This window comes from Pipistrellus hanaki (assembly GCF_964339955.1).
Source record: "Pipistrellus hanaki genome assembly, chromosome: 13".
In the NCBI taxonomy this organism is placed as follows: Eukaryota; Metazoa; Chordata; class Mammalia; order Chiroptera; family Vespertilionidae; genus Pipistrellus; species Pipistrellus hanaki.
The window spans coordinates 58,787,566-58,799,658 of NC_140515.1; the positions used below are offsets into that span (position 1 = coordinate 58,787,566).

The 12,093-nt window shown below is 64.2% G+C and overlaps 2 protein-coding genes across 6 annotated transcripts in view; both read left to right on the plus strand.

Moving 5' to 3' along the window:
* Positions 1-12,093, plus strand: part of TRAIP (TRAF interacting protein) — a 164,651-nt gene that overhangs the window by 96,678 nt on the left and 55,880 nt on the right. The gene's annotated exons all lie outside the window — the stretch shown is intronic.
* On the plus strand, positions 582-8,000 carry MON1A (MON1 homolog A, secretory trafficking associated). Of its 5 annotated transcripts, none has more exons than XM_084903258.1 (7): positions 590-818; positions 1,746-1,973; positions 3,585-3,724; positions 4,840-5,310; positions 5,775-6,540; positions 7,509-7,656; positions 7,740-8,000. In XM_084903258.1, the coding sequence occupies exons 3-7, from the start codon at positions 3,598-3,600 to the stop codon at positions 7,878-7,880; spliced, it is 1,653 nt and encodes a 550-aa protein (XP_084759384.1). In that variant the 5' UTR covers positions 590-818; positions 1,746-1,973; positions 3,585-3,597; the 3' UTR covers positions 7,881-8,000. The 5 variants fall into 5 exon arrangements, with proteins under 5 accessions (XP_084759387.1, XP_084759384.1, XP_084759385.1 ...); XM_084903259.1 differs by having other exon boundaries at positions 1,797-1,973; XM_084903257.1 differs by lacking the exon at positions 1,746-1,973 and having other exon boundaries at positions 591-818.

A 12,093-nucleotide genomic window follows, 5' to 3' on the forward strand; every position in this document is an offset into this window, starting at 1 on the left:
CTGGCATCAGGGTTTTGTTTGTTTTTAAGTTCCCCAGGTCCCTCTATGTGCAGTCAGATTTGAGAATTATTGTTTCGAGCCTCTTCGTATAGTATTAAAACGTGGCTAAAAATCGGGACTTTTTTAAAACTCCGCGGGACAAATTGTTAAAAATCGGGGCTGTTACGCCAAAAGCTGGACGTCTGGTCACCTTAGGCTAAAAGGAAGTTCTCCTGAGCAACTGAAGCGCTTCCCTCCCTTACCGCAAACTAAAGCCGTTTATACCCTCTCCGGGCCCCGGCCCTCCCACAGCCAGAGCAGCGCCCCCGCCTCTACCTCCCGACAGGCGCCTCCGGGGCGCGGGGCCGGGGCGCGGGGCCGGGGCCGGGGCCGGGGGCCGGGTCTCCGGTCCACGCGGGACCGGGACTTCGGGGAAGCGCTGGGCGGGGCCGGGCGCGGGGGCGACCCCGCCCCTCCCCGATCCTGCCCGGCCGGGCTCCGCGGACACCGGACGCCCCGCCCCCGGCCCGGGCGCCGCGCTGCGGACTCCATTTCCCATCATGCAGCCGGCGGCGGGCAGGGTCGGGCCGGGAGGCTGGAGCCGGGCCTCGGCGGGGCGAGGCGGGCGCGGGCAGCTTCCTGGGCCGGCGGCCGGGCGGCGGGCGGCAGGGGTCCGGGGGCGGCGGGCGGCGCCGGGGCCATGTCGGTGTCCGCAGGGTGTCGTGGCCCCGCGATCCTGCGCTCTCAGGCCCGGCCCGGCCCGATCGCGGCGCCCTCCCGGGGGCCCGGCAGAGGGCAGTGACCGGCGGTCGGTGCGTCCCGGGGCCCCGCGGACAGAGGTAGGTCCGACTGCCAACCACGTGGCCGGGGGGCCGGGGGCCGGGCGAGCTGTCATCCTGGGGGAGGGGCCTGCGGCGGGCGGGGAGGGGTCCTGCCCGCTGCGCTGCCCGGGGCGGTAGGAGGGCAGGTTCTGGCGGGTCCTTTAGCCTGTGGGTCCCCAGCGGGGGGAGGCCCGGAGCCCCCCTTCGGCCGGGAGGGCGAAGTCCTGGAGGGGCCGTGGCCAGGAGGGACGCGCCCCCCAAGGCACTCCGCGCAGAGTTCTCTCTCCAAGGTCCGCAGAGGCGCGGGGCTGAGCGGGCAGCCCTTGAACGTGCCTTGCGCCTTGGGCTTGGGCCTTTGCCCACGGGGGTGCCCTGGCTCCTGGTCGGGCTGCCCCGGGCCTGGGTGACCCCCTCTCTGGGCTGGAGTTTGCCGGGGGCGGGCGCAGGGCGCCTGGTGGAGAGGGGCGTGGCGAGCTCCGCGTCCGGAGGCGGCCTCCTGCGGAAGCACCTCCAGCCTCACCTGGGCCTCTGCACCCTCTGCCCAGGCCCTCCCCGCAGGGCCAGGCTGCAGGGAACTCTCAGGCAGGAAGAGGGGCCAGCGGGGAGGGCTGGGGCCCGGCCCTCTCCCCTGCAGGGCGGGCACCTGAGCGAGGGAGGCCTGCCTGCGGGCTGCTCCGGTCACAGCTGAGCACCTTTAGGCAAATAGCCCGGGGCGTCCGGAGGCGCTGCTGGAGGCGGGCCCCAGGGACCATCTCCTCTTCCTCAGCCGCTTCAGGCGCCGCGGCGCAGGAGCTGGCGGTCCGGGTTACCGATCCAGGGCGGTTGGGGAGGCTCTGCTCCCTGCCTAGTGTCCAGGGTGAGTGTCTGGAGCGCTGCTGCTTCATCAGGGCTCCTGGCGGGGGCCCCAGGTGGCCTTGGAGATGCTGACATGTTGCATGGTCTCAGGTGGCAGGGCAGCTGCGGTGAAGGGCGTCCATGTGGGTACTCCCCCGCCAGGCTTGACTCGGACCCCTGAAGCCACAAGGCGCCTGGGCAGTGGCCCTGGGGGACACTGGGGAAGCTGCTGTGGATCTTGCTGGGATCTGAGAGCCCGAGACGCCAGGCTAAAGCACAGGAACACGTGGAGGACCAAAGAGTCCAACCTGGGAGAGACCCAGGAGCAGCAGGGAGCGGGTGAATGGTCTGTTCTTGCACGCCCAGGGCCCAGGAGGAGCCCTAGGCCGGAAGGAACCCCAGCCCTAATCCGTAGACAGCTCTTTGGCCCGTATCGCAGGTGGGTCACCTCAGGCTCGAGCGCACTGGCCTCACAAGGTCAGAAACACGTTTTCCCTCCCGTTCACGCTGGGCCTGGCTCTCGGGGCGTGTTTTACAGAGACCACGGGGGCACCTGTGTGAGTATAGCTACACGTGGTCTGAATGGCAGCAGCTGAGTGTGCTGTACTTACTCTGCGCCGGGGTAACCAGATGACACGGATTATCTCATTTAATGCTTCAGGGCCCGATGAGTCTGTATTATCACTGTCCCCATTTCATAGATGAGGAAACTGAGACTTATGAAAGCAAACCAGGTTACCTCAGGTCCCTCTCCAGAGACGTTCCTGACACTCGATTACTAGTGGGGACAAGTCTTCCCTGCAGGCAGGGCCTCCAGAGGCCACCTGGCAAGTGCCTACATATCCAGAAAGAAAACGATTGCTCAACCCTGTTTTTTAAAAAAATATGCTTTTATTGATTTCAGAGAGGAAGGGAGAGGGAGAGAGAGAGAATCACTGATTGGCTGCCTCCTTCACACCCCACACTGGGGATCCAGCCCGAAAACTGGGCAAGTGCCTGACTGGGAATCGAACCATGACCTTCTGGTTCATAGGTTGATGTTCAACCACTGAGCCATGCCGGTCAGGCTCAACTCCATCTTTTTTTTTTTTAAATATATATTTTTATTGATTTTTTTACAGAGAGGAAAGGAGAGAGATAGAGAGCTAGAAACGGCGATGAGAGAGATGTGCCCGCAACCAATGTACATGCCCTGGACCGGAATCAAACCTGGGAGCGTTCAGTCCGCAGGCGGGCTCAGCTCCATCTTGAGTGGAGCATTGTGCTTGCTAGGATGTTCAGTGAAAGGTATTGGGATAGAGAATTGTTTCAATTCCCAGCTCTCACGCCTCCTTCCTGCGGTGACATGGGGCCAGGGACTTCCTCTCCAGCCTGTTCCTTCCTCTCCAGAGCTGGCCCGGGAGGAGCGCCTGCCTCCGAGAGCAGTGATCAGGAACAGCGGGCTCCATCCACCTCCCTTAGCCGCTGCCTCGGCATTCAATGAGCTTTACCTGCTGTTACCAGTTTGTAAAAAATGTTGCCTTTTATATACATTAGAAAAAAGACTAGAAGGAAATACACTGAAGTGTGAACAGTGGCAGATGTGCATGGGGGAAATGACATCTTTTCTTTATACTATTTTTGTCCTTCCCAAGTTTTCAACAATGAATAGATAACCATGAATTCTTCCTTTTGTGATAAGGAAAAGAAAGAAAGAGAGAGAGAGAGAGAGAGAGAGAAAGAGATTGAGCCCACAACCTGGGCATGTGCTGTGGCTGGGCATCGAACCTGTGACTTTTCAGTGCACGGGATGTTACTCAACCAACTGAGCCACATAGGTCAGGGCAACCAAGTTCATTTTCTAGAGGGGAGTCCTCAGAGGCACCCAGAGGACGGAGCGGGTCCTGGGCGGACACTCCCTGCCAGCAGCACCGCCCCTTCCCCCGGATGATGCCTGTCGTCTGCCCACAGGAGGCCCGAAGGGATGGCTGCTGACATGCAGAGGAAGAGGAGCAGCGAGGGCGCTGGCGGCACGTTGGCTCCCGCGGATGGGCAGAGTGTGGAGAGGGCCGAGAGCCCCACCCCAGGGCTGGCCCAGGGCATGGAGCCAGGTACGGGCAGGGTGTGACAGCTGGCCGCCAGAGCTGCCTCGCGGTCGGCCTGGGTTCCCTCCACGCTCTCCCTCCCAGGCCATCGAGTGTGTGCTCAGCTCACTGGGCGATTGTCAGAGGCTGGGGGTGCTGCAGGGGACCGAGCTCAGTCTGCTTCCCGCCACACACACACACACACACACACACACACACGCACACACGCACACACGTTGGCCACGCTCCCCGGGCTGTCTGCCGCCAGCCTGGCTCCTCCCTCACTCCCTCCCGCCCGCCCGCGGCCGCAGTGAACCTGCAGGCTCCGCTCCAGCGCTTGGTGTGAATGTCACCTCCTCGTGAGGCAGGCCTGCTCTGGACAGAACACTCGTTATTTTGTAATTTTATTTTTTATGTACCTATTGCCCATCTCTCTCTGAGCTCTGAGCACAGAGCCGTTGTGTCCTCAGTGCCTAGTCCAGTGCTGAACTCATCATAGAGACCCCAAATATGTCTGCTGAGTTATTCTGTCAAAAACAAACAAACCAAAAAACAGAAGAGGAAGACGACAAGGTCCCTGGGGGTCACAGGCTGGGGGGCCCTTCAGCGGCGGGGCCGGCTCCCGGGGGAGACTCACTGCGCACAGGAGGCGTCCGGGCAGGGGACCGGGCACACCGCAGTGAACAGCCAGCTTCCGGCCTGTGGGAACCCCATCACAGTTGGGGAGAAGGACAGTCACCGACAGGAGATACTCGGGAGGGAGGGATACGGTGCTGGGCTGGGGGTCAGGTGAGGAGGCAGAGAGCTGACAGCAGGCCATGCGAGGGGCTAGGGTGCCTTTGGGCGGAGGGAGGAGCAGGTGCGGACGCCCCGGGGTAGGTGGGCGGCGTTGGGGGCCAAGGAGCAGGTGGACAGAGGCCCGTGTGCCTGGATGGACAAGGCTGTCCGATGAGAGAGAGAGGCGGGCAGTCAGCAGCTGCCCCCGCCATGAGGGCTTGGGCCGGGCCCCGGGTGATGGGCGGGGAGCCTGGTGGCCAGTGAGTTGCAGGCGGACCGCAGCGGCGGGAAGAGGGACTTGCCGCATGGACACAGGCAGTCACGCCGGCGGCGGCCGCTCTAAGCACGGCGCTCTCGGCTGGCAGGTGCCGGGCAGGAAGGAGCCATGTTCGTCCACGCCCGCTCCTACGAGGACCTGACGGAGCCGGAGGATGGGGCAGCTGCTGGGGAGAGTCCCGAGGAGGGAGCCGGGGGGCCGCCCCCGCTGCCCGCGGACATGCGCCAGATCAGCCAGGACTTCAGCGAGCTGAGCACCCAGCTGACGGGCGTGGCCCGGGACCTGCAGGAGGAGATGCTGCCAGGGAGCTCCGAGGACTGGGCCTCGGGGAGACCGGCCGCAGAGCCCCCCCGGGAGGGCACGGGAGAGGGGGACGAGGAGGAGGCTGCGGAGGCCTGGCGGCTGCACCAGAAGCACGTGTTCGTGCTGAGCGAGGCCGGGAAGCCGGTGTACTCCCGCCACGGGTCCGAGGAGGCCCTGTCCAGCACCATGGGGGTCATGGTGGCCCTGGTGTCCTTCCTGGAGGCCGACAAGAACGCCATTCGCTCCATCCACGCGGGTGAGCCACCTGAGGGGGCCGGGAATCCTACCCTGGCCGGCCCTGGGGCCGTGGGGGCCGAAGGAGGCTCGCTGTGGGCTTTGCCCTCGGAGATGGGGAGAGGGTGGGAAGGCTGGGGAGGTGACCCAAACCCCAGGTCCTGAGACCGCCCCCCCCCCCAGCTCCTGCTGCCGTTTAGCACAGGAATGCGTGTTTTTCTGGAGCGCTTCCCCAGCTGGTGCTGGTCTGTGAGGCAAGTTGCAGGGACAGGCCTGGCTCCCTCGGGGAAAGGGGGCCGTGAGCGGCTGTTTCTCTCCCCATCCTGAAGCCCCTACTGTGTGCAGAGCTCAGAGGGAGGGTGGAGAGGGTGTGGAAGGCGGCAAGCTGCCAGGAGGCAGGGTGGAGAGGGAGTTGGGCAAGGCCAGTCCAGCAGGGCTCCCTGGAAGGGGCTGCAGCTGACACCCCCTCCTCCCTGGCCCCCCCAGACGGCTACAAAGTGGTGTTCGTGCGGCGGAGCCCGCTGGTGCTGGTGGCCGTGGCGCGCACGCGGCAGTCGGCGCAGGAGCTGACGCAGGAGCTGCTGTACATCTACTACCAGATCCTGAGCCTGCTCACGGGCGCGCAGCTGAGCCACATCTTCCAGCAGAAGCAGAACTACGACCTGCGGCGCCTGCTGTCCGGCTCGGAGCGCATCACCGACAACCTGCTGCAGCTCATGGCGCGGGACCCCAGCTTCCTGCTGGGCGCCGCGCGCTGCCTGCCGCTGGCGGCCGGCGTGCGGGACGCGGTGAGCGCGGGGCTGCAGCAGGCGCGCGCGCGCAGCCTGGTCTTCTCCATCCTCCTGGCGCGCAACCAGCTGGTGGCGCTGGTGCGGCGCCGCGACCAGGTGCTGCACCCCATCGACCTGCACCTGCTCTGCAACCTCATCAGCTCCTCCTCGTCCTTCCGCGAGGGCGAGGCCTGGACGCCCGTGTGCCTGCCCAAGTTCAACGCAGCCGGCTTCTTCCACGCGCACATCTCCTACCTGGAGCCCGACGCCGACCTGTGCCTGCTGCTCGTCTCCACCGACCGCGAGGACTTCTTCGCCGTCTCCGACTGCCGCCGCCGCTTCCTCGAGCGCCTGCGCCGGCGCGGGGCCCACGCGGCGCTGCGGGAGGCGCTGCGCTCGCCCGGCTACAGCGTCGCCCAGGTGGGCATCCCCCACCTGCGCCACTTCCTCTACAAGTCCAAGAGCTCGGGGCTCTTCACCAGGTGAGGGGCCGGGGCCGGGGGCCGGGGGCCGGCTGGGGGGCCGGCTGGGGGCCTGAGCGCGGAGGCAGCGCGGGAATGGAGGACCCTCTGGGGACAAAGCGACACCGGTCTGTTTCACACACCTCTCCTTTATTTAAAAAATTTTAAAAAATATATATTTTATTGATTTTTACAGAGAGGAAGAGAGAGGGATAGAGAGTTAGAAACACTGGGGAGAGCGTGGCCGAGGCTGGGCCCTCCCTGCTCGGCCTCCTGGGGCTCCAGCTGAGCCAGGGCTCACCGTCCCCCCTGTTCAGCCCTGCCCCTGCCAGTGGCAGCAGCCCACGGAGCAGAGCCACCGCCAGGGCTTCTTGCACACCCTCCACTGGGGATGTGCCTGCAATCAAGGTACATGCCCTTGACCAGAATCGAACCTGGGACCTTTCAGTCCGTAGGCCGATGCTCTATCCACTGAGCCACATGGGTTTCGGCCGCTCCTTTATTCCCTCTCCCCCGCCCCCCCGGAAATGCCCTGGATGCACCGGGGACGGAGCTGGAACAGAAGTCTCGGGCCCCCTGTCCTGGAGTCACTGACTCGGGGGTCCCTGGCCCAGCCTAGGATGCAGGCTCCTCCCCACCCTCCTCCCGCAGAGGGGCTGAGGCCAGCTGGGGAGGCTTTTGTGTCCCCTCACCCCTGTGGGGTCCAGAGAGTCCCCAGCTCCCCTTCCCTCCACTTCAGACCCGTCCCTCCCTCCGTCTTGGACGCTGAACCTCCAACGGGCCTCTCTCAGGGAGGGTCAGCGGAGGTGCCATGAGCTCGGGGGCCAACAGGCCTCCAGTCTGGGTGCGCTCAGCCCTTCCTGGGGCGTCTTCTGTGGCAGGGAGACCATGCCCGGTCCTGGGGGAGCGTCTGGAGGGGAGGACAGGTGGTGGCCAGGATCAGGTGCTTCTGGGTCTCCAGAGCAGGCCTCTCACCCCCCCCCCCCCAGCCCTGAAATGGAGGCCCCGTACGCCAGCGAGGAGCAGCAGGAGCGGCTGCTGGGCCTCTACCAGTACCTGCACAGCCGCGCCCACAACGCCTCCCGCCCCCTCAAGACCATCTACTACACAGGCCCCAACGAGAACCTCCTGGCCTGGGTAAGGCGGCCGGGCGAGCCGGGCTCGGGGCCTGGCAGGGCCAGGGCGGGTCTGACCTGGGGTCGCCCTGTGCCCTCCCTCAGGTGACAAATGCCTTCGAGCTCTACATGTGCTACAGCCCCCTGGGGACCAAGGTGTCCGCCGTGGACGCCATCCACAAACTGATGCGCTGGATCCGCAAGGAAGAAGACCGCCTCTTCATCCTGACGCCCCTCACCTACTGACGGGCTGCGGGCGCAGCCCGGGCCGCGGGCGTGGCAGCCACGGAACTCGGGCGGGGCTGGCCCTCGTGCCCAGGCAGCAGGCAGGGACGGTGCGTGCATTAAAGTGCTTCGGGGAAGACACTGTCGGCCTCGGCATTGGTTCCTTTGCTCACTCCCTCTGGCTCACACACACCCAGGGTCCTCCGCCCTGGCCCCTGCCCTCCCTCCCTCCATCCCTCCCTTGACGAGCATCAGGTGGGACCCTGGGCTTGCGCTGTCTTCATTCCGCCGAAGTCCCGCCACACGGGAAGGTTCCTCTAGCATCCCACTGGCTTTGCCCCTCCCAGCCCTCCCCCCACCCTCAGTCTGAGGCCCCTGTGCCTCCCCTCGCTCCTGAGGGGGCCCCCAACGGCCACCTGACCACGGGAAGCCCTGGCGGTGGCTCTGCCCCGTGGGCTGCTGCCACTGGCAGGGGCAGGGCTGAGTAAGGGGAGACGGTGAGCCCTGGCACAGCCGGGAGCCCCCGGAGGCCGAGCAGGGAGGGCCCAGCCTGGGCCACGCTCTCCTGAGACCCTCCCTGGGCAGAGCTCGGCTCAGGGCACGGCCTCTCCTCGCCTGCCACGGCGTGGCCACCTCGCCGGCGGGGGAGGGGAGACAGGACGTGTTTATCCCAACAGCGTCCACTGTTTGTCTTCAGACGAGCGTGAGTCACGCTCCTCGGCCAGACTATCTGCGCGGAAACCGTGCCACGTGGAGCGTCCACGTGGGTGGCCTTGGCGAAGGCGCCCTGGGAGGTCCCACTTCACGGTCCCAGGAGACGGAGCACAGCCCTGCCCGGCCCCTCGCTGCTCCCAGGAGGACGAGGAGGGCAGCAGGCCACCTGCCCGGGTCCTCAGGGCCCTGGGGAGCAGCCACAGCGCCGCTGCCTGCCCTGCACACAGGCCTGGCGGCCTTTCTGCCTGTGTCCCTGCTGTCCTTCCCCGGCTCCTGGCCAAGGCCAGAGCCCCAGCTGCCACCGGTGTCCGCAGCCGGCGAGGGGCCCTGGTTGGCGGTCCTGGCGCTGCCGGACTCGGCTTCTCCTGCCTGTCCTGGCGGGTGAGGGTGGTCACAGCGAGAGGAGTGTGTGCCTGGGACAGTGGCACCTGGGGGGTCGGGGAGGGATGACGGGCCAGCAGGGAAGTGCTGGTGGGGGGGCAGCAGGTACCACGGGAAGGCCCGGGGAAGGACCTGGGGGGACCGCTCACCGTGAAGCCGGAGGAATCGTCAAGGCCTCGGGCTCTGACTCCAGGTGAAAGCCGGGCGGCGGGAGCCGCTGAGGGTGCTGCCGCCGAGGTGGGGGGTTCTGCGTGGTCAGGCCCCAGCTGCCCCTCAGGTGCTCTCCGGCTGGAGGAAGAGGGGGGCCCTCGTCCTCGAGGGAAGGGCGAGCCCAGAGGGGGCAGCATGGCCAGCGCTCCTTCGAGGTGGCAGCTGCGTGCACTTGGCCAGGCCGTGGCCAGGCAGAGGCCGGGCTGTGAGGTCTGGGGGGCCTTGGGCCCTGCAGGGCCCTTGAGCTGGCTTCCCCACGGGCTTGGGGAGGGGAAGGCGCTCCTGCGGACAACTGCGCCCCGTGACCCAGCTGTAGGCGAGCAGCCGGCCACACGGTGGCAGCAGAGAACCAGCTGTCACGCTGCTCCACCCGAAGGGGACTGGGTGACTCAGTGTTGAGTGTCTGGAGGCGGGACACAGGTCCCAGGAACTCGTGTCTCACCCCGGCTGGCATGACTCAGTGGTGAGAGCTCAGCCTGCACACAAAAGGGTCGCAGGTTGGATTCTAGGCCAAGGGCGGGCCAGGGTCCTGTGCGGGAGGCTCTGTGTGTCTCCATCAATGTTTCTCCCTCTCCCCTTCCCTCCCACGTCTCTGCTGCGGGCGGAGAACATTTCGTTCCAGGTTTGCCCCGCCTGCCTACCTTTAGACAGGGTGACTGCAGACCGGGGAGCCGTGCCGTGACTTTCCGTGCGTGTGTACTCATTTCCGGCCGGTTCTGGTTAGAGAAGGGAGTGCCTTTACCTCACCCCTGCACTGGGCTCCCCGGCACTGGGTGTGGCCACACAGGTGCTCCTTCTGCCCTCCGCACCACGTGCTCGGCGCTCAGCGTGGAGGCCGAGTCCAGCACTGGGAATGGGGGAGGGGGGCCGTTATCCAGAATGAACTGCGCTGGGGTGGACGTAGCATACTGACTGTGAGACCCCAAAATGGGACTGGCACTGCCTGGACCAGGAAGGCTCTCTGGAGGAGGTGCCCCCCAGGCTGCAGAGGAGAACGGGGAGGGTGTCCCTGGAGGGAGGGGCCAGGGGTAGGAACTGGGTGGGAAGTGGAGGTTACAGCTCCAAGGGGAGGGCCGGGCCGGCCTGGTAGAGTCCTGTGGGCTGTGGGCTCCTCTCTCCCACTCCCCTCCCTCTTCAAAGCCCTGGTGCAGTAGGTGGAGCGAGGACCACGGGCCAGTGCTGGTCACCAGGATGGAAAGCCCAGTGCAAAGGACAGTTGTGGGGGGCCCTCTCCCCCAGGGGCCTTTCCCTCCCCCACATCGCTGGTGTGGACCCCCTGGCCTTTTCTCTCCAGAGACAGAACGTCCAGGCCCCAGTTGTGTTTCCGCTCCAGGCCCCGATAAACAGCAGCAGCAGCTGACTGTGATTCAGGCCCGGCAGCCTGATAAATGGCCCCGCCGGGAAAGCCGGGAGAGCTGCCGGGAAAGCCGGGAGAGCTGCCGGGAAAGCTGCCTCCGGGCAGTCTGCTGAGCTCTGCTGAGGGCCATCCTGCAGCATCTCCTCCCTTAGAACCCCCAGGCCTTCCCCTCCCCTCCCCCCCCCCCCCCGCCCCAGGCTCCTGGCCATCATGGCCATCAGCTCCTCACTCCCCAGCTCCTGGGGCCCTTCCTTGACCACAACTCCTGTCAGCCCGTTTCCTCTGGGAATTGCTTTCCCTCCTCTGTGACTTTCCAAACAAACATCTCTCACGGTTTGGGCCTTGGCTCTGAATTCCTTCCTAGCCGGAACCCAACACGAGGTTGCTGCACCCGGGTTTGGTCTCCCCGCACCGGGGAGACAGAGCCAGGCTCACAGGTCCTCAGACAAGGCCCTCCTGCGAGTTTCCCCGCCCTCCAGGGCCCAGGCCCCTGTGGCTGAGGGGCTGCGAGGTGGAGGGGTCCCCAGGGCCCCTCTTTGGTGTTGGGGGGACCAGTGTCAATGGCAGAAATGTTCAAACCTGTAGAGTTTTATGAGTTTATTTGAGCCCAGTTGATAGCAATTGCCAGGAAGTAAAATCTCCGTGGGTTGAGAAAATGCTCCAGTAAGTGGCAGTTTTCTGGCTTGTTTTATACATTTAGAATGTAAACGCAAGAAATGACCAAACCTGTAAGAAATTTTGAGTTTATTTGAGCCAAACACAGCAATTGCTGGGAAGCAAAATTTCAATAGATTGAGGGGGGGGCGGAATCTCAGTGGATTGAGAAAATGGCTGTTTTGCACTTCATTTTAAATATATTTTTATTGATTTAAGAGAGGAAGGGGAGGGAGAGAGAAACATCAATGATGAATCGGTGATTGCCTCCTGCACGCCCCCTACTGGGGATCCAGCTCACAACCAGGGCAAGTGCCTTTGACTGCAGTGGAACCTGGGTCGTTGCGGGTTTGGATAGTTAATGACCAGGAATAGCTCACACAGATGGGTGGACAGATAACAAGGGGGGTTCCGGTAGTCTCTGCTCTCCCTCTCTGTGCCCTGAGGGGCCCGGGGAAAAGGATTACTCAGATCTTCCACCGATCTCTTAGGCGCAAAAAGAAAACAGACTTAGTTCAGGTAAAGATTCACCTTTGTCAACGATACGGGCCTCGGACAGGACTTCCCATCCTGACTCACTGTTAGGAAATTTTCAAACCACCCTTCGTGGTTCCTTTCGGTCTCTGGGTTTGTAAGGTGGCCACGCAGGCCTCCCCTGAGCGGTCAGGGTCAGCACTGGCCCCCTGTCCCACAGGGCCAGTGAGAGGCTGGAGGGAAGGTGACAGGAAGCCCATCGGTGCCAGGCTAAGGGGGAGGGAGAAAGCATAGACACAAACCTTTTTTTTTCTTTTTAGCATCCTCACCCAGGAATATGTTCTTACTAATTTTTTTTTTAGAGAGAGAGGAAGGGAAAGAGAGAAACATCAATCAGTTGTTGACCAAACCCACAACCTAGGTATGTGCCTTGATCCAGAATTG